The following is an 18313-nucleotide window of genomic DNA, read 5'->3' as shown; positions in this document are numbered from 1 at the left end:
CTGTGCAAATTCTTACAAAAGGATTTTTGAATTAAATGAACAATACACAGAAAAAACTCCTGTGCTAAATTCTGAAATGCCCATATGCATGAAACTGGGCCTTCATTTTAATATTAATATATACGCTATCACCAGACCTGACTATAAATATATTTACTGTCACTGTTTGGAAGCAGATGGATTTTTGCTGGGTTGGGAAATATGTTTGAAATATATCTTTCTGATTGTTTTCATTATTCTAATTTTTTTTTAATCAGCCAAGCCATTGACAGAGAGACGACCAACTCTTTTAACTCCAGTGGGGAGCACAAGTAATAAAGTGGAACTAAGGGGAAATGTCCTTTTGCTGGAGTGCATTGCAGAAGGATTGTGAGTTGCTTTTTAAGTCAAAATGTTCTTTAAATACAAATGTAGAAATACTGAGAAATATTTCAGAAAGAAATCAATGCCGTAGAAAGTACTCATAGCATAATGCTAGATGTCATAATGATAGACATTGTTAGATGCACAGAGACAAGCAGATAGAAACTAAAAACCGAGGTGTTTGTTTTCAAAACATGACACATATATTTGGATAGTGATTGATTAAACACATATTTAGGACATAAATGAAACAACCATTATTATGCTGGCCAACCCTTGCACATCACAAAACTGCTGCACAAACTCAGTAGTATTGATTGTTTATGTACAAGAGAGGCCAGGTAGTAGAATAGCATGGGTGCTTCAGGCTACACTTGGGATGCATCTGCAGAGGTGTAGGGAAGGAAGAGTTTGTTGTCATGTTCCCGCTCCATGCCTGAATCAAGCCAATGCTCGTGTTCCCTCACATTTGTGATAACTAAACTCTCTGAAACTATAGAAACAAGTAAGAACCTGCTGACTTGATCTTCATCTACTGACAATAGCTGGCAAATCACTTGTGTGGGGAACCTTAGGACCACATTCTATCCTGCCTCTGTCTTTTCTTTGTAAATTAATTTGTTAATTGGTATGTATTTATGTTCCGTTAATATTGTGTTTGGTTGCCCCCACTGGTATCTGTATGCACAGGAAATCACAAAATACTTTTATCATTGAGTCTACCAATTTGATAAATGAATTTTACCTAACACATCCGTTTTTAACTCTTAATAAGCAATTGGCAGAGAAGGGTGCAGAACTGATTTGGTGCAGAACTAGAAACATTCTATCACTCGTTGAGACTTCTGTGGTTCCCTAAGATAAAAAAAAACAGTCCGTGGCCCATGTTAGCATAAAGTACACATGATTGCATCAAATGGGGTAAAATTTTGAAATATTAACCAGGTACACTGTGTCTTGTCTATTTCCATGGTGGTTATTTATTAGTAGATAACAGTGCATGTGGAGCCAAATTCTGCTCTGTTATGCTGGTGTAAACCAGTTACTTCTAGTTAACACCATCATTACTGAGAGCACATCTTACTGTATATAATTTTGGATATTAGATTTCTAAATGGCTATCTGCTTTGAATTATTTATATTTGAGAGGTGACATTCTACTGGAGAAACAAATATAATTTTTTACGTTTATACTTTTAAAAATAGTTCTCCATAAGTTTGGTCAGCTCAGATGTGGTGTTAAAACAAACAATTTGCTATTAGCATTTCAAAATCTCAGTACACTACAGATCATCTGATATTTTAGATGTGGGCCCAGAACTTCAACTGCAGCCAAAGAGCACTGAGTGCAGCTGAAAAGAAGGGGTGGTTGGCCTCCCCGAATACAGGGGCTGCTCTGCGATGGGCTCATCCCCAGCACATTTAGGCCTGGTCTACACTACAAAGTTAGGTCAATGTAAGTCACCTCGTGTCAACCTATTTGTGCATGTGTCTATGAACAAATTTATTTCTGGATGATGTAAGTGCCCTGCTACAGTGAAGCAGTAAAACTGCCTCCCTGAACAGTGTGGAGTCCTGGCTGACCTACTGAGGTTGACAGTGTGAGTGTAGACAATATGTGACCTGTGTCGACACTAACGGATCTCCAGCAGCTGTACCACAATGCCCCATTCCCTGCGGCAGTGACTGGTCTGGTTTCAATTGTAAACTCTACTGCCCAGGAGTCACAGAGACGGCAAGTCATTCCCCTGCCCCTCCTTTAAAACTTCAAATGTTTTTGATATGCCTTTTCCTGATTGCCCACCTTTGCAATACACCTATCGGCTCATCCTTGTTGTATGCAACTGCCCAAGTTACTGTGTTGGCTCCATGCCCTGCTACTTGGAGTAGGCAGGAGATATTGAATCTCCTGGCCCTGTGGGGAGAAGAGGTTGTGCAAGCACAGCTGTGGACCAGCCACAGAAACCCTGACCGATACAAACAGATGACAGGGGGGATGCTGGCAAAGGGGTACAGCAGGGGTCAGCCACTGTGCCCTGTGAAAGCAAAGAAACGTCTCCGGGGATATAACAAGGCCAGGGTGCACAACATTTGATCTGATGGCGCCCTGCAGACCTGCCCCTTTTACAATGAGCTGCATGCCCTACTTGGTGGAGACCCCACTAGCGCTCCACAGACCACCACGGATACCTCAGACAAGGCTGATACAGAAACCCCTACTGTGAACATCGAGGAGGAGGAGGAGGGGGATATGCAGTGGGGGGCTCCAACCATGCTGGAAGCCAGGACCTGTTTGAGACTCCGCCTCAAGTCTAGCCAGTCCTACCAGGCAAGCACAGATGAGCATGATGAAGGGGAAGGGAACTCAGGTAAGCGTGTGCATGCATCTTTCCTCACAGTGTTTAAATTTAAAGATGGAGCCCAGCCCAGCCCCAAATTAATAAGTCACAGGTATCAACTTTCCATTGATTTACTCACATGCGAAGAGGTAGCGGTACAACAAACAAGTTGAGTTGGCAGCTGCTTTTTCATTCCCCGGTTGGCTGAGGCAAGTGGGAAAGGGCAGGATGCAGAGCACTTTGTTTACGTACGTAGGGATGTCCATTTTATCCTCCTGAGAGATCTCAATGAAACTTCCAGGGAGCTACTCTGCAGTCCTCTCCCAAAGGTTTCTAGGATGGCTGCGTTATTCCTTCCTCTACAGTAGAACACTTCCCCGTTCCACTCTGCAGTGAGTTTTGCAGGCACCACTGGAGTAAACAGGCTAGAGGCACAGGGGCCAGGCAGCTTCTGGACCCCAGTAGTAGCTGTGCTTTCTGTGCCTCTGTTACCCGAAGAAGTAAGATATCAGCTAAAATCACCACCTCCTGTGGAAAATCGTGCCAATATTCAGTGCCATTGCCCTGTACTCAGTACCCATGGAATAGGGACTGAAATGTTATAGCTTCGAGTATCAGAAAATCCTTTCCCCCGGTCCCTAATAGGCAATATTCACCGTGGCTAGGGCTGTGCCAAGGCACTCCAAAGCTGAAGTGTCAATATGCATTTCTTATTAAAATTGTTTATGGGATTGAGGGAAGGGAATTTAGAAACTTATCTTTTCCTTTCTGTTGTGACTGTAAATCCATTGGTACATCTCGGTTTTTATCAGCAGCTTCTGCTATGATGGCCTTGAGGAGTGCCTTCTCCACAGCCCCAGAACTCTTGCCCCTGAGGAGGAGGAGAAAGAAGACATGTTCAGAGAGATCTTACAAACCACTGCTGCATCAGACTATGAACAAAGGGCTTGGAGGGCCAATATGACTGGCAGTATGGAGAAGGAAAGAGGACAGGGGAAAGGCCCAGGAATTCCAGCAGAAAAAGGAAAGGGAAATGTACCAGGACATAATGTCCAATAAGTGCAATTATATGAGGAGCTTGATTCTGATGATGACAGGGTTCTACAGTCCTAAGGTTCATTTCCAATTTATTTCTTATGTTCCTAAAGCTCATGCTTCAGGATTCAGACAGCCACCAGGAGAGGTCAGGAAGATCCCCCCATCCAACATATGCAAGGAGGGTTTTTTTAATCTTCTTCCTCTAAAGCAGTAGGGATGGCCATAGCTGGAGGTGGGGCATTGAGTAGGGTAGGCCAGGGATCTGAAGTGGCACAGTGCATTCTCTCTATCTCAGGTGCTTGGCTGACTGATCCTTGCTCACGTTCTCAGGGTCTAACTGACTGCCATATGTGGTGTTGAGAATGAATTTTCCCTCAGGTCAGTTTGACAGTGACCTTGTGGGGTTTTCGCCTGCCTCTATAGCATGTGAGTGTGGGTCACTTGCCAGGATTGTCTGGGTATATCTCACTTAACCATTTCCTTGTCATTGTGGGGGCTCAATTGGTGCCCCTTGGTGCCTCCTATTCTCTGCCTGTGGCTCATAATAGTCTAGTCTCCTGTGGGTTGTAATACTTTGGTCTCGTTTTGATTGTTGGGTTTGGAGTGTGGGTGCTGAGTGATGTTGGTGGCCTGTGAGAGTCATGAGCTCACATTAGATGATCTAGTAGTCTCTTCTGGCCCTCAATTCTAAGTCTCTAAGTTTTTGGAATATATTGGGGACAACTTTTTGTTTCAGAAGGTGGAGGAACGGGTTGTGCTTCTGAAGGTGGAAGGCAATTTGCATAAAAGTGACCATGAAATGATAAATTTCATGATTCTCAGGAAAGGGGACCGAGATCAGCAGAGTAAGGACAATGGACTTCAAAAAAGCAGATTTTAACAAACTCAGAGAACTGGTAGGTAAGGTCCCCAGAGAAGAAAAGCTAAAGGATAAAGGAATTCAAGACAGCTGGCAATTTCTCAAGGAAACAGTATTAAAGGCACAACTGCTAACTACAGTATTCCGATGTGAAGCAAAGATAGGAAGAATAGTAAGAAGCCATAATGGCTCAATCAGGAGCTCTTTAATGACCTGAAAATCAAAAGGGAATCTTACAAAAGGTGGACAAATAAGAAGGAGTACAAAACTGTAGTACAAGCATATAGGGAGAAATTCAGAAAAGCTAAGGCACAAAATGAGTTACATCCAGCAAGGGACATAAAAGGCAGTAAGAAGAGGTTTTTAAAATATATTAGGAACAAGAAAAAGATTAAGGAAAGTGTAGATCCTCTACTTAGCAGGGAAGGAGAGTTAATAACTGATAACATCAGGGCTGTGGTGTTTAATGCCTATTTTGCTTTAGTCTTCACTAAAAAGTTTAATGGTGACCAGATACCATTAATGGATACTCAGCACAATTGATATGAACAAGAAAAGAGAAGGAACACAACCCAAAATAGGGAAAAGAACAGGTTAAAGAATATTTAGATAAGTTAGATGGTTTCAAGTTGACAGGGCCTGATGGAATTCGTCCTAGGGTACTTAAGGAATTAGCTGAAGCAACCTCAGAACTATTAACTGTTATCTTCAAGACCTCTTGGAGGACAGGTCAGGTCCCAGAGGCCTGGAGGGCAAACATAATACCTCTCTTTAAAAAAGGGGAACAAAGAGGACCCTAGGAACTGTGGACCAGTCAGCCTACTTCAATCCCTGAAAAGATATTGGAATAAATTATTAAACAATCAGTTTGTAAGCTCCTAGAGTATAATAGGAATAGCTAGTATGGATTGGTCAAGTACAAATGAGTGCCAAACCAACCTAATTTCCTTCTTTGAGAGGGTTACTGGCCTTTTGGATATAAGGGAAGCAGTAAACATATCTTGATTAAAATAAAGCTTTCGACACAGTCCCACATTATATTATCATAAGCAAAGTAGGGAAGTGCTGTCTAGTTGAAATAACTGTAAGGCAAATGCACAACTGATTGAAAAACTATATTCAAAAAGTAGTTATCTATGGTTCAAAGTGAAATTGGCAGGGCATATTTATTTAGTGGGATCCTGCAGAGTTTGGTCCTGTGTCCACTACTGTTTTTAATTAATGCCTTAGATAATGGAGTGGAAAGTATGCTTATAAAATTTTCAGATGACACCAAGATGGAAGGGGTTGCAAGCACTCGGGAGGAAAGGTTAGCATTCAAAACAACCTTGATAAATTGGAGAATTGGTCTGAAATCAACAAGATGAAATTTAATAAAGATAAGTGCAAAGTACTTCACTTATGAAGGAAAAATTCAATGTACAACTGCAAAACAGGGAATAACTGGCTTAGGTGTAGTATTCCAGAAAAGGATCTAAGGGCTATATTGGATCACAAATTGAATATGAGTCAACAGTGTGATGTAGTTGCAAAAAAGACTAATATCATTCTGGGATATATCAATAAGAGTGTTCGAAATGGCGATAATTGTCCTGCTCTACTCGTCACGGGTGAGGCCTCAGCTGGAGTACTGTGTCCAAGTTTGGGCGCCACACTTTAGGAAAGATGTGAACAAATTGGAAAGAGTCCAGAGAAGAGCAACCAAAATTATTAAAGGTTTAAAAAACTTGAACTATGAGGAACTTGAACTATGAGTTTAACGAAACTGGGCATGGTTAGTCTTGAAAAAATAACACTGAGGGGGACCTAATAACAATCTTCAAATACATTATGGGCTGTTATAAAGAGGACAGTGATCAATTGTTCTCCTTGTCCACTGAAGTTAGGTCAAGAAGTAATGGCCTTAATCTACAGCAAGGGAGATTTAAGTTAGATACTAGGAAAAACTCTCTAACTAAGAGGATAGTTAAGTTCTGAAATAGGCTTCCAAGGGATGTTGTAGAATTCCCATCATTGGAGGTTCTAAGAACAAGTTGGACAAACTCCTGTCAGGGATGTTCTAGGTTTACTTGAGCCTTCCTTAGTGCAAGGGGCTGGACTAGATGACCTCTCAAGATCCCTTCCAGCCCTACATTTCTATGATTCTATGGTGGGTCTTCTCAGGTAGCAAACTCAAATGCTGCAGACCTTGGCTGACCTGCAGGTCCAAAAGTCCAAGATTCCCCACCCTAGGTAGTCCTTGGAGAACTCTAGAGTCACTGCTCCCTGCACCCCGCACATGGCATCACGGGCCTCATATTTACCCGTACCACTCCAAGCTAGGGGACAGCAAGAAAAATCACAGTTGTTTTTGTTTCAACTCAAAATGGCATTTCATTTTTGCTATTTGGCTTAAAATCATAAACAATTATGTTTTAAGTCAAAATGAAATGAACATTTTCGAAGATTTTTGTTTTGGAAATTTCTTGTGTGAAAAATTTCAGGTTTCTGGCCTGCTATACTATAATTTATAAAGTACAAAAAATAATATGGGTTTGCTTAATATAAGGTGACCAAATGGCAAGTGTGAAAAATCGGAACAGAGGATTGGGGATAATAGGCCTCTGTATAAGGAAAAGCCCCAAATATCGGGACTTTCCCTATAAAATCGGGACATCTGGTCACCCTAGCTTAAGAAGACAGATGCTGCATATATGTGACATTGACCTGTGAGAACCATGGTTGGTGTTGTATAGCCACAACAGACTGCATGTGTGCACTCAAATGGACAGAAATGTTACCTCCTTTTCCAATGTTAAAGTTCCACCCCTTTAATTTATGTTAAACATTTGTGTTACATTGTCAGGGTTTTTTTCCCCCCACATTGTTTTTCTATAATGTTTTTCTCACTCAATAAAGTTCTATTTTTGGATAATAAAATTATCTTTATTAGTTCACAACACATATTACAGAATGCATGCTGAAAGCAATCAGTACTTGTAGATTTACAGCATGTGCCATTTAATTCATAGCTACAGGAAAACACACTGTCATGCTTATAAATGTACAGCCAGTGCTACACAATTCTTAGCAGCACTCAAAGCTCTAGGACCAGAGAACACTTCAGCACAGAACACAACTGTGCCTGACCATTAAAGTGCTCTTTCAAAGCCTTCCTCAAACATATCAGTCCACACTGGGCTCTTGTAAAGGCCCTTGTGTCTGGCTGTTCAAACTCAGCAGAGAGCCACTCAACCTCCACCTTCTACCCTGGCAGCAGCTTTTCCCCTTCGCCTCACAGATATTATGCAGGACACAATAGAGAGCTATAACCATTGGGATGTTTCCCTCACTGAGACCCAATCTATGATTAAACACCACCAGGGTCCCTTCAGTCTACCAAAAGCACATTCAGTTGTCATTCTGTACCTGCTGAGCCAGTAGTTGAATCCGTGAGGCTGTCAAGATGGCCAGTGTGCAGCTTCGTGAACCAGGAGAGCAAGGAGTAGGCTGGGCCCCCCAGAATCGCTGTTGGCATTTCAATATCACCAATGATAATCTGCCAGTCAAGAAAACAAAAAGTCCCTGCTTGCAGCTCTCTGAACAGTCCTGTGTCTTTAAAGATGGAAGCGTCATACACCTTCTCTGACCAGCCCACATTGATATCAGTGAAGCTTCCCTGATGATTCACCAATGCTTGCATAACCATAGAAAAGTAGCCCTTTCTGTTATACACTGTGGCAAGGTAGGCTGATACCAAAATAGGGCCATGCATGCTCTGTATTGCTCCACTGCAGTCAGGAACCTCATTGCTTCAGTGGTGGGAAGTTGACCCCTGTCTCCCAGAGATGCCTGAGCCAGTCATTTCTATCCCACAACATGAAGCAAAAATTTCCTAAAAGGTATTGCACTGGATAGCGGTATGTGGCACACTGGGATACCTACTCATGGAGCACCACACTTTGCATTGACACAAGCATTCCTGGTGAGTATGTGCAATAACCGACATAAGCAGCCAAGTATGTACTCACCCAAATGATATACAAACTTCAACGGCTGTATGCCAAAGTAACTTGTATCGACCAAAGTTTGTAGTGTAGACATGGCCTTGTTGGGGCACAGGAATGGCCTGGTATGTCTCCTTTGCTCTGTCCATTTCCTCTAAACCAGCTTTCGAGGAGTGGATGATATCAAAACTAATATTGTGGCTCTGTACTATTCGAAGATCCTCCCTCTATTGATGATAAATCCTTTGGTGAGCCAGATCTGTCTGGTAGGGCACAAAGTGTCTGGAGTACAACCAAGTATTGAAGCTATGGTCCCTATCCAGAGTAATGCTGGTTGTGATCTGATCAGCTCTCACAAACTAAGCAAGAATGATATGGCCTGGTCAGTGCTCAGATGGGAGACCTACAAGAAGTAAGTGTCTCTCTTCCTTCTGAGTCAGTTGTGACTCAGTGCCCTTTAATGTTGTTAGATGATATAGTTGTGCTACAGTTGTAGTCTTTAGGATGAGATTTAAAACTGAAGCCCTCCCCAGTTAAAATTATGTGACACTTTTTACAGAAGATAAGGGTGTTAATATTTCTTTTTGGCCAGGACAAATTTAGGGTTATGTAACTTCATTTGGCCTACCTATATTCTTTCTGCACTTTCAGTAAGATACAATATTCCTGGTAAAACTTGTGCAGATACTTGCACTGTGCTGTTAGGCCTACTCCTAACAACTCCCGTTGAAGTCAATGGTAGTTTTGCCAAACATTTCCTGTGGAATTGGGGCCTTAAAGAGCTGTCACAAACCACCCCAGAGGTACCTTAATTTCAATATCAATGAAGTGATTCCTGGGTGTACACAGTAGTTGAATTTTTTTCCTCAGAAAAATACAGTTTTGTCAAAATAGACATTTTTTACACGAAAATATAAATTCTGATGAAAAATTTCTACCTTCCTATGGGAAAAGTCAAAATGAACATTTTTTGTTTTGAATTGACATTTATGAAATCAATTTTTTTGTTTCAACTCAAAATGGCATTTCATTTTTGCTATTTGGCTTAAAAACATAGACAATTATGTTTTAAGTCAAAATGAAATGAACATTTTCAAAGATTTTTTGTTTTGGAAATTTCTTGTGTGACAAATTTCAGGTTTCTAGCCTGCTATAGTATAATTTATAAAGTACAAAAAATAATATGGGTTTGCTTAATATAAGGTGACCAGATGGCAAGTGTGAAAAATCAGGACAGAGGATTGGGGGTAATAGGCTTCTGTATAAGAAAAAGCCCCAACCATCGGGACTGTCCCTATAAAATCGGGACATCTGGTCACCCTAGCTTAAGAAGACAGATGCTGCATATAGGTGATATTATTATTGAAAGCTACCTTCTTCTTTGAGTAGTGTCCCTATGGATGCTCCACTGTAGGTGTGCTTGCGTCTCTGCACTGCTGATCGGAGACCTTTGGTAGCAGTATCTGTTAGGCCTGAACATGTCCTATCTCTTCTCATGCCCCACCACGAGGCGACCCCCCCTTAGTTCCTTTTCAGCCATCCCTGGCTAGAGATGGTGCCATTTGCAGCCCGTTTGCTATCATTAATTTCTTTAGCATTCCTAGTAGTTAGTCTCCTTAGTCTTAGCTGTAGTCTTTCTTTTTGTTTTCTATACCCTAGTCAAAAAAGGAGACTCTATTTTCCCCCTTTTTCATTGGGGACCCCAGCAGCCCGGAGACTCTCTAAGTCAGTCTCAGGCTGCATTAGACAATGTTATCAGATTGGCAACATGACATCTCCAGATACTATTTGTGCGTATGCCATGAGGTCAATCTCTTCATTCGTCACCTTCTTCAGGAATGTCCCTATCTCAGAGATTTGTAGAGCGGCAACGTGGCCGTCAGTTTATACCTTCACAGAACACTATGCAATCACTGGGGACTCTGGCCTCCAATGCCATCTTCGGTTCCACGGTACTATCATCAGTAACTGACCTGACTCTGAAGCCCCAGCCCTTGTGGGATACTGCTCAGGAGTCACCTACAGTGGAATACCCATAGGGACGCCACTCAAAGAAGAAGTAGAACAACAACAACAAGAATTTACTCACCTTCTGCAGTAATGATGGTTCTTCAAGATGTGTGTCCCTATGGGTGTTCCACAACTCACCCTCCTCCCCTCTACTTTGGAGTTCTTGTCAATGACTCTGCAGTAGAGAAGGAACTGAGGTGGGTTAGCCCAAGTGCACTAGTTGGCCTCAAGACGGGGCATGAGGGGAGATGGTGCATGTGTGGACCTAATGGATACTGCTGCCAAAGTTCTCTGATCAACAGTGCAGGGACGCAAGCACACCTACTGTGGAGCACCCATAGGGACACACATCTTGAAGAACCATCACTACAAGGTGAGTAAATTCTTCTAAAGTAACATGAACATCAAGTTGCCACCACAAATAAATAATCATAATTTAGATAAAGAACATTCACGTATGTATTTGAAACTTTTATTAGAGTCATTAAGGTTGTAAATTGCAATTGATTCAACATTATTCTGTAATTATTAAATCAAGGAAGTTTATTGATGTTAGTGAATTTACTGGAAATGACAGAGTAATGCTGGACCATTTTCCACATTTGTTGGTTATCCCCAAAAACCTGGGTTGAAGTTCTCAGTACAATAATTATCTTCACAATACAAACATGAAAAATTAATGGATTGAACTCTTAACCTCGCTTTTACCCCAGCTCTTTAATCTCATCTGTTTTTTCTTTCTCCAGACCCACACCAGTTATCCGCTGGATTAAAGAAGGTGGAGAACTGCCCATCAACAGGACATTTTTTGAAAACTTTAAGAAAACTCTCAAGATCATAGAGGTTTCCGAAGCTGATTCTGGAAAATACAAATGTGTAGCAAGAAATCTATTAGGTTCCACTCACCATACCATTACAGTAACTGTCAAAGGTAATGCTAAAATAACCCCAAATTTTACAATGTCAGCATCCCAATGCAAGGTTATATAGTAATATATTTTATCAGGAAAATATATTTCAGTAAATCGTATTTACAAGGATGAATGATAAATGTAAAATGAACTGAACATTAAATCGACTAAGGTTTCCCACAAGACAGACTTTAGCATGTCTAGTCTTTAATTTTTATGATGGCCTCATGTTAGTATGTGGTGGTGGTTTTTTGCCAAACAGCTCTGTGGTGCTAACTTGAAGCTATCACTTAGAACACTGGTTCTCAAACTTTTGTACTGGTGACCCCTTTCAAATAGCAGGCCCCCTTATAAATTAAAAACATTTTTTAATATATTTAACACCATTATAAATACTGGATGCAAAGCGGGGTTTGGGGTGGAGGCTGACAGCTCGCAACCCCCTATGTAATAACCTCGCAACCCCCTAAGGGGTCATGACCTCCCAGTTTGAGAAGCCCTGCCTTAGAAAGAAGTCCATTAATGCAATACTAACTGGTACCTATGGTGAATTTGGTCTAGGCTTTCTTTCAGTGTCATAAGAGACTGCTCCCCCACTTCCTCTGCTGCTCCTTTCCCTTCTGATGCTCCTCGTCCTTCTCTCTTCCTTTCTCTCTTTTCCAGGGGTGAAGGTAACTGAGGACGCTTACCGGTACAGGGCCGGGGCGGCTTTGGCCCCCGGAAGGGACGGGGCCTCAGGTGGAAGGGGCAGGGCTGATGGGTCAGCATCCCCCAGCCAGCCCTTCCAGACTGCGTGGCCCACGCTGCCCGGGGCTCCCGTGTTGATTTAAAGGGCCCGGGGCTCCGGGCGCCGCTGCTGCGATGGGGGAGGGGGAGGGAGTGCATCGGTGTCAAAGTGCTGCTGCAGCAAAGGACCCTCCTTAAAGCACTGCCACGGCAGCACTGTAATATCCTGCCCCTTCCCCCCGCGCCGTCAGTGGCAAAAGGGGCAGGGACTTTACTGTGGGCTGGGTATGGGCCGTGCGGGTTCTTACCGGTACACAGTACCGGCCCCTACCAGCTCACTTTCACCCCTGCTCTTTTCTTTCTCTTCATCCTCCTCTGCCTCCCATCCCCATTCTCCTTCTCTTTTCCCTTATCAGCCCTTCCCATCTTCCCTCCTTCTTTTTTCGTATCCCCTTCTGGTTCTACCGAACTAATTTTTACTAGGTTTTATCTGTCCAGTGGTATTAAAGACACTTCAAATAAATTGGTATTTGAAGTGTGCCTGATGGCTCTTGTTTGAATTAGCTAATGATAGTTGATTATTCCTCACCTGGCAAATCAGTCACTTCTTTTAAGTAACCTTGCAGTGTTTGTTAACAACTCTTGATACCAGTTTACATTGATGTTGACTTTGTTTGGTTCAAGATGGTTCTGTGGGTATCAACCACTTCCTTTTTAAAAAATAAAAAGATAAATTTTCCATGCACCTGTGTCCACGAATACAAACACATTATTTATTTATTTTTATACAAAATGTGAAAAAATATGCTGTTTGCATAGACTTACTGCAAAGGATCTGCTGATAGGCACACAGAAGTTATTTTTTCTTGTAAAGAAATCATCTCTTGTCCATTTTGTCTCTCTCTCTCTCTCTCTCTCTCTCTCTCTCTGTCTCTTTGTGTTTGTCAGCCAACCCCATTAAAATCACTGGAGTTTTTCCATTGATTCAGTGGGGCCAGGTTTTCACCCTAAATCTGTTTCTCCTCCCCTACCTGCGAAAGTCACTCAAACTTACTCTTCCCCATTATCAGTCCCTCTCTTCCTCTTCTATGGATAGCCTGAGGACCAGGGATGCCTCAAAAGTTATTAGAAAGGCTACTGTACTAATCCTTTTACAGAAGCCAGAGTCTGTTATCTTTTGCTGACTTTAGAAATACAGATTAGGATTAAAGCCATTGATGTGTATTAATCGAATTTACTTAAATTCAGTTAAGAATCACATTTTGTTTACTTGAAAATTTTGATGCAGACAGCTATGCATGCTTTATGATTTATTGTCCATCTATTTGACAGCCTAATGGCTTGTGTCACTTGTAACCTGAGCTAATCAAAACATGATTTTACCTGTAAAATATTCAGATATAAAAATCAGCATTTTTGCCAGTTATAGCTACTGGGCTGTATGACCTTCTGAAAGGAGACCTGTAACATTAATGATTGTTGTGTTTTCTTTCCTCACCAAAGCTGCTCCATACTGGATCACAGCACCTAGAAACCTTGTATTGTCTCCTGGAGAGGATGGAACCCTGATCTGCAGAGCTAATGGCAACCCCAAACCTAATATTAGCTGGCTAACAAATGGTGTGCCTATAGCAAGTAAGACTTTTAATAATCTTAATGGAGGATGAATAAAAACACAAACCAATAAAGATTAGGGACACATAAGGGATATGAAACTTGTTCACATATGAATAATTATTCCATATTTAAGGATGTTTTTCCTGACATTGAATAATAAATGCATATGTCATGAAAGAAAAATGCTACTGTGCATGAAGATGAAACAGCAGAAATTACCTCTAATGTGCCCCAATGTGCTGAAGCTTCCAAATATTACTGTTTTGAAGTGGGCAACTCAGTATCCTGTTACGCTGTCTGCTAGTGTAATACTCATGGAGATGAGGTCTTAGTAATGAGACTGTGATGTGTTCCACTGATTGGAGATATCAGAGGGATAGAACTGCTAATCGTATTGCCATTGCAATATGTATTAGATCTCTTAAGATTCATATCTACTCAGTTGCATCCCCACAGGAAAGTTGGTTCTGTGTAAGAACTGAAAAGAGGGTAGGAGGTCAGAAATAAACCTCTGTGGTTGTATTACGCACCTCTGTAGGGGTTAGAATTTGGAATATGTACTAGCCTTCCAGCTCTCAGCAGTCAAAGGCTGTAGTAAGGCTGTGTGAATGAATCAGCAGCTGTCTGGAAATCAGCTTGTGGCAAGTAGGTGTCAGAGGAGATGAACCCCTAAGGCAATGAAACAACTAATTCTGTGTATGTGGATAAGAAAAGCTCTGTGAATTGATGCCCCAGTCACTCATTTGTTAGCAGTGTTATGACTGGCAGCACAATATGACCGATGCAAGACAACCGCTATCTATAGCACATCTGTTCTTGAGGAAGACTTATACACCAATATTGCAATATGCTGTCAATTCTTCTTATATTCAGCTTATATTATATCATATAATCACTGCTGGTCCTTCACCCTTTTTTCCTCATCTTTCCCAATGTAACACTGAAGATAAAGCCAGACAACCTAACCAGCTGCTTTGTCAGAAATGATGATATTGTTCTGAAATTCTGCCGTCTTGTGCTGGCACTTTAAAGATTTGAAAGTGTAGTATGAAAGGGAAATTGCTGAAGAAGTTGAAAAAAGGTAAGAAGTAGTTCAAGTAAAGATCAGTGAAAGAGTCAGCAGGGCTTCCAGGAGTCAGAGTTCATCCCAGGAAGTTGCAAAAGAGAAAAGTAAAACCTTACCAGATAGGTGTGAAACCTCTTGGAAAATGAAGAGAGACAGCTGGTCTGAGGAAAACAGCTAATAATGTGACTAAAATGGAGACTATCAGGAGAAGCTGAGGGATAATGCTGTAAGCCAGACATCTGCGTGAGAGAAGGTAGAAAAACTCACCAGGGAAGTGGTGTGGGACATGTAGATAAATATGATTTGATTAAGATTGTAACATAGGTTTTAAAATGCTGGGTCATGATGGCTTACTCAGTCACATAACCTTGAGGTTAAATGGTAAATCTCAAAGCGTTCATAAGTGTGCTCGATACACTCAAATAGGTCGACAGCTGATAAAATAACAAATACATTTTTATACCCATTTCATAATTTTCTTCCTTTACTTTCTCCTGCAGTTTCGTTTCCTTTTCTGCCCTATATTTATGTAGATTTTTTGTCCTGTCAGCCCTTACAATTCATCTGGCCCCTCCCACTGCAGCCTCCACTCTCACCCAGTTGTTCAACTTTCTCTTCTGTCCTTCTTGATTATTCCAGTCTTCCTCCTCTGGTAATCAGGATCCACCTCTATTGCATACTGATGTGTCACTGGTATCTTTGGAAGTTCGAGATCTCTCTCACTCCTTAGCAGGGTTCTGTCCCCCCTCCACCATCCCTCTTTCCTTAGCAGCTGCAAATATTTAACTGGGAGTTTAGCTGACTGCTGCAGTGCAAAGTGTAACTAAATGACAGGGCATCTGAGGGAGTGCAGGAGATAAAGGGAGGCAAGTGACAGAGTGCTATACTTGTGAATTCTGCAGCTTCTAAAAGGAAAATGTTCCAGTTTAAAATAGCTGAAGCCAGTCTGTGGGATTTGCAAATGCACCATGCCCTCTTTTTCACTTGGCATAGAAAATACTCATGTGGGCAGGGTCCCACTTGCTTCAAGTTGAATTTTTAATGTATCATTGTAAAATGATGAAACTAAAGCAGCTGGTTGGGCTGCAGGGCAGTGCTGGAAGAGCTACACCCGTGGCACCATTTCAAAGCGAAACTGCTATGTTTGAATTTCAAAGAGCTTCTGTCACCAGAGATCCCACAATGCACCTTCTGTGGCCCAATAATCTGTTTGCAATACTTTTAGTTTTCTATTCGAAAACACATCTGGGAGATGGTTAATGCTTCCGGTTTTGTTTTCCTATTATATTCAGACAAGGGATGGGGCAGTGTTGAAGAGAAAGCCACTCACCCATGTTTCAATTAAAGGAAAGGTCCTAACATCCAGGAGAGGGAGGGGGAGAGGGAGAAAGTTGAAAGGCAACATCATGCAAAAAAGGGGGAAAATAGTGGGCACTTAAAAAAATTAATTAAAAAAGAGTAGTGGCTAAAATAATCACCCTCCCCCCCCGCCACCAGAGTCTGTTACCTGGTATGAACATCTTTTTTAAAAGAAATAAATTTTAGTTCATTTTTAGTTAATGATCACATTTTTAAAAGGAAAACAATTTTATAATTACAGTAATTTGCTGGAATGATAAGGGCCTAATCTTGCAATCCTTACTCACATGAGTAATCTTTATATGAGTGGTCCAGTTGAGGTCAATTACGATAATTCACATGAGTAAGGGTGTCCAGTTCAGACCCTGACTCTGCTTTGCCTTGTGCTTCAATTAACACTTGAGTTCTGCATCATTCATACTTCTGCACAATCTTTAGGTTTTATGGTTTAAATGTTCAACATGGGTTTACAAAAGGGAAATCTTGCATAAAGTGCCTAAACTTTTAAGGAAGTAATTATCCAAATTAATTGGAAGGGGAACCACTGACATAACTGGACTTTAGAAAGGTACTTGTGATACTGCACAAAAGACTAATTTATTGGTTCAGTGGTTTATAGTACAGGCTGAGCTATTAAATATTAAACACACACATTTCAAAATTAGAGGACGAAGTATACTGAAAGAAACTGATGATCTTCACTTGATATGCTCTTTACATGCTTATATCATTTTTCACATTAAAGTGATATTTTTATTCAGTCTCTCTTTGTAATCACATAATACATTGAATTGAAGACAGAAAGGATAACCCTTTGATCTCTGTTCATGAGAATGTTTCATAATCCTTGGTTAGGAAAATTCTTAGTTCTTATTATTTTCCCTGAATTTTTACACACACACATGCACTCTGCTGGTCCCAGCCACATGAGTGTAGGATGGAGGCTACTGGGCTCTGATATTCTGGAGGAGACCAGTCCCATAAGAGAATGAGATGGGCTGTCAGTGCCAGCATGCACTCACCATCCCAGCCATCATTCCTGCTGGAGTTGTGCAGATGGGCCAGGATCTGGCCTAATGAATATAGCATGGATGAAATCCATTGAAGCTGGGTTTTATTTAGTGCATACAGTGTACCCAATGGACAGTGGTTGCTGGTGCCCAAAATACGTGGTGGGGCTGCAAGTAACAATCTGTCACCCTATAGCCTCCACCTCCTACCATTCCCTGTAGGTTGACCCTATTTTCAGAGTGAGAACCTGGAGTACCAGTTAGGGAGGTCTCAGGCAGCTGGTTTTCAGGCAAATAAGAAAGGGTTGGTGGAGGAAGAAAAGAGAAAATAAAGGGGCACTCTCTTCTGTCTTCTGTCCTCTCTCTCTTGGAGAATGAAAAATTGTGCTGGCTTACAATAAAGGGCAAGATGAGAGAAAACAGTATTCATTCTTCTTAACATTGTGTCCCCTCGTTGTTCTTTCCGAGTCCCAACTTCTGCTCCTCCAATCTAGCTCATACCAAATCACCTCTCAGCTACTGTCTTCGCCACCACGCACACCAACTCCCAGTTCACCCACACCCTCATTGACCAAATGACTTCTTTACTCCCTTCGCTCAACCCTGCAAACCTGGCCCTTCCACTGCCCAGTTCAGAACTTCTCCAAGCCCTGCTTAGTTACCTTTAACACTTCCCCTACTCCTCCAAAGTACACAATCCAACTGCAGGCCAAGAGTCCCAGCTTTTCTCTCCTAGTTTTTCCCCACAGAACATATGTGATTAAACAACACCTTGACTAAACCCACCAGAAAGACTCTAGTCCCATAAAATAGTGTAAATACATAATGTGACGTTTAGCCACTTTGATCAAAGGTCTGAGAAAGTAGATCTGCACAAAGCCCTGAGGACCTACAGATTTTGGTTATGATGGACACTCGGGGCCCTCAACCATCAGCCCCTAGACATTTAAATCTAGGCACCATTACTCAGAACCATCAGTCTTAAACCTTGGGATAGCATATAGAAAAGAGGCAGCCTTTCAAGTTTCC

At 41.6% G+C, this 18313-nt stretch overlaps 1 protein-coding gene across 28 annotated transcripts in view; it reads left to right on the top strand.

Annotated features, from left to right (window-relative positions):
• Nucleotides 1–18313, top strand: part of NRCAM (neuronal cell adhesion molecule) — a 298298-nt gene that overhangs the window by 203184 nt on the left and 76801 nt on the right. For all 28 annotated transcript variants that reach the window (XR_012156792.1, XR_012156791.1, XM_073328057.1 and 25 more), the window contains 3 exons: nucleotides 258–369; nucleotides 11342–11526; nucleotides 13736–13867. Coding sequence is in view for 26 of the 28 variants with exons in the window: in XM_073328057.1 (XP_073184158.1) it covers nucleotides 258–369; nucleotides 11342–11526; nucleotides 13736–13867 (429 nt within the window). In the remaining 2 variants the exon portion in view is untranslated. The remainder of the gene's footprint in view (nucleotides 1–257; nucleotides 370–11341; nucleotides 11527–13735; nucleotides 13868–18313) is intronic.

This window comes from Lepidochelys kempii, chromosome 1 (genome assembly GCF_965140265.1).
Source record: "Lepidochelys kempii isolate rLepKem1 chromosome 1, rLepKem1.hap2, whole genome shotgun sequence".
NCBI classification, from domain to species: domain Eukaryota; kingdom Metazoa; phylum Chordata; order Testudines; family Cheloniidae; genus Lepidochelys; species Lepidochelys kempii.
The sequence above is the reverse complement of the archived record's forward strand: the minus strand, read 5'-3'. Positions and strand labels throughout refer to the sequence as shown.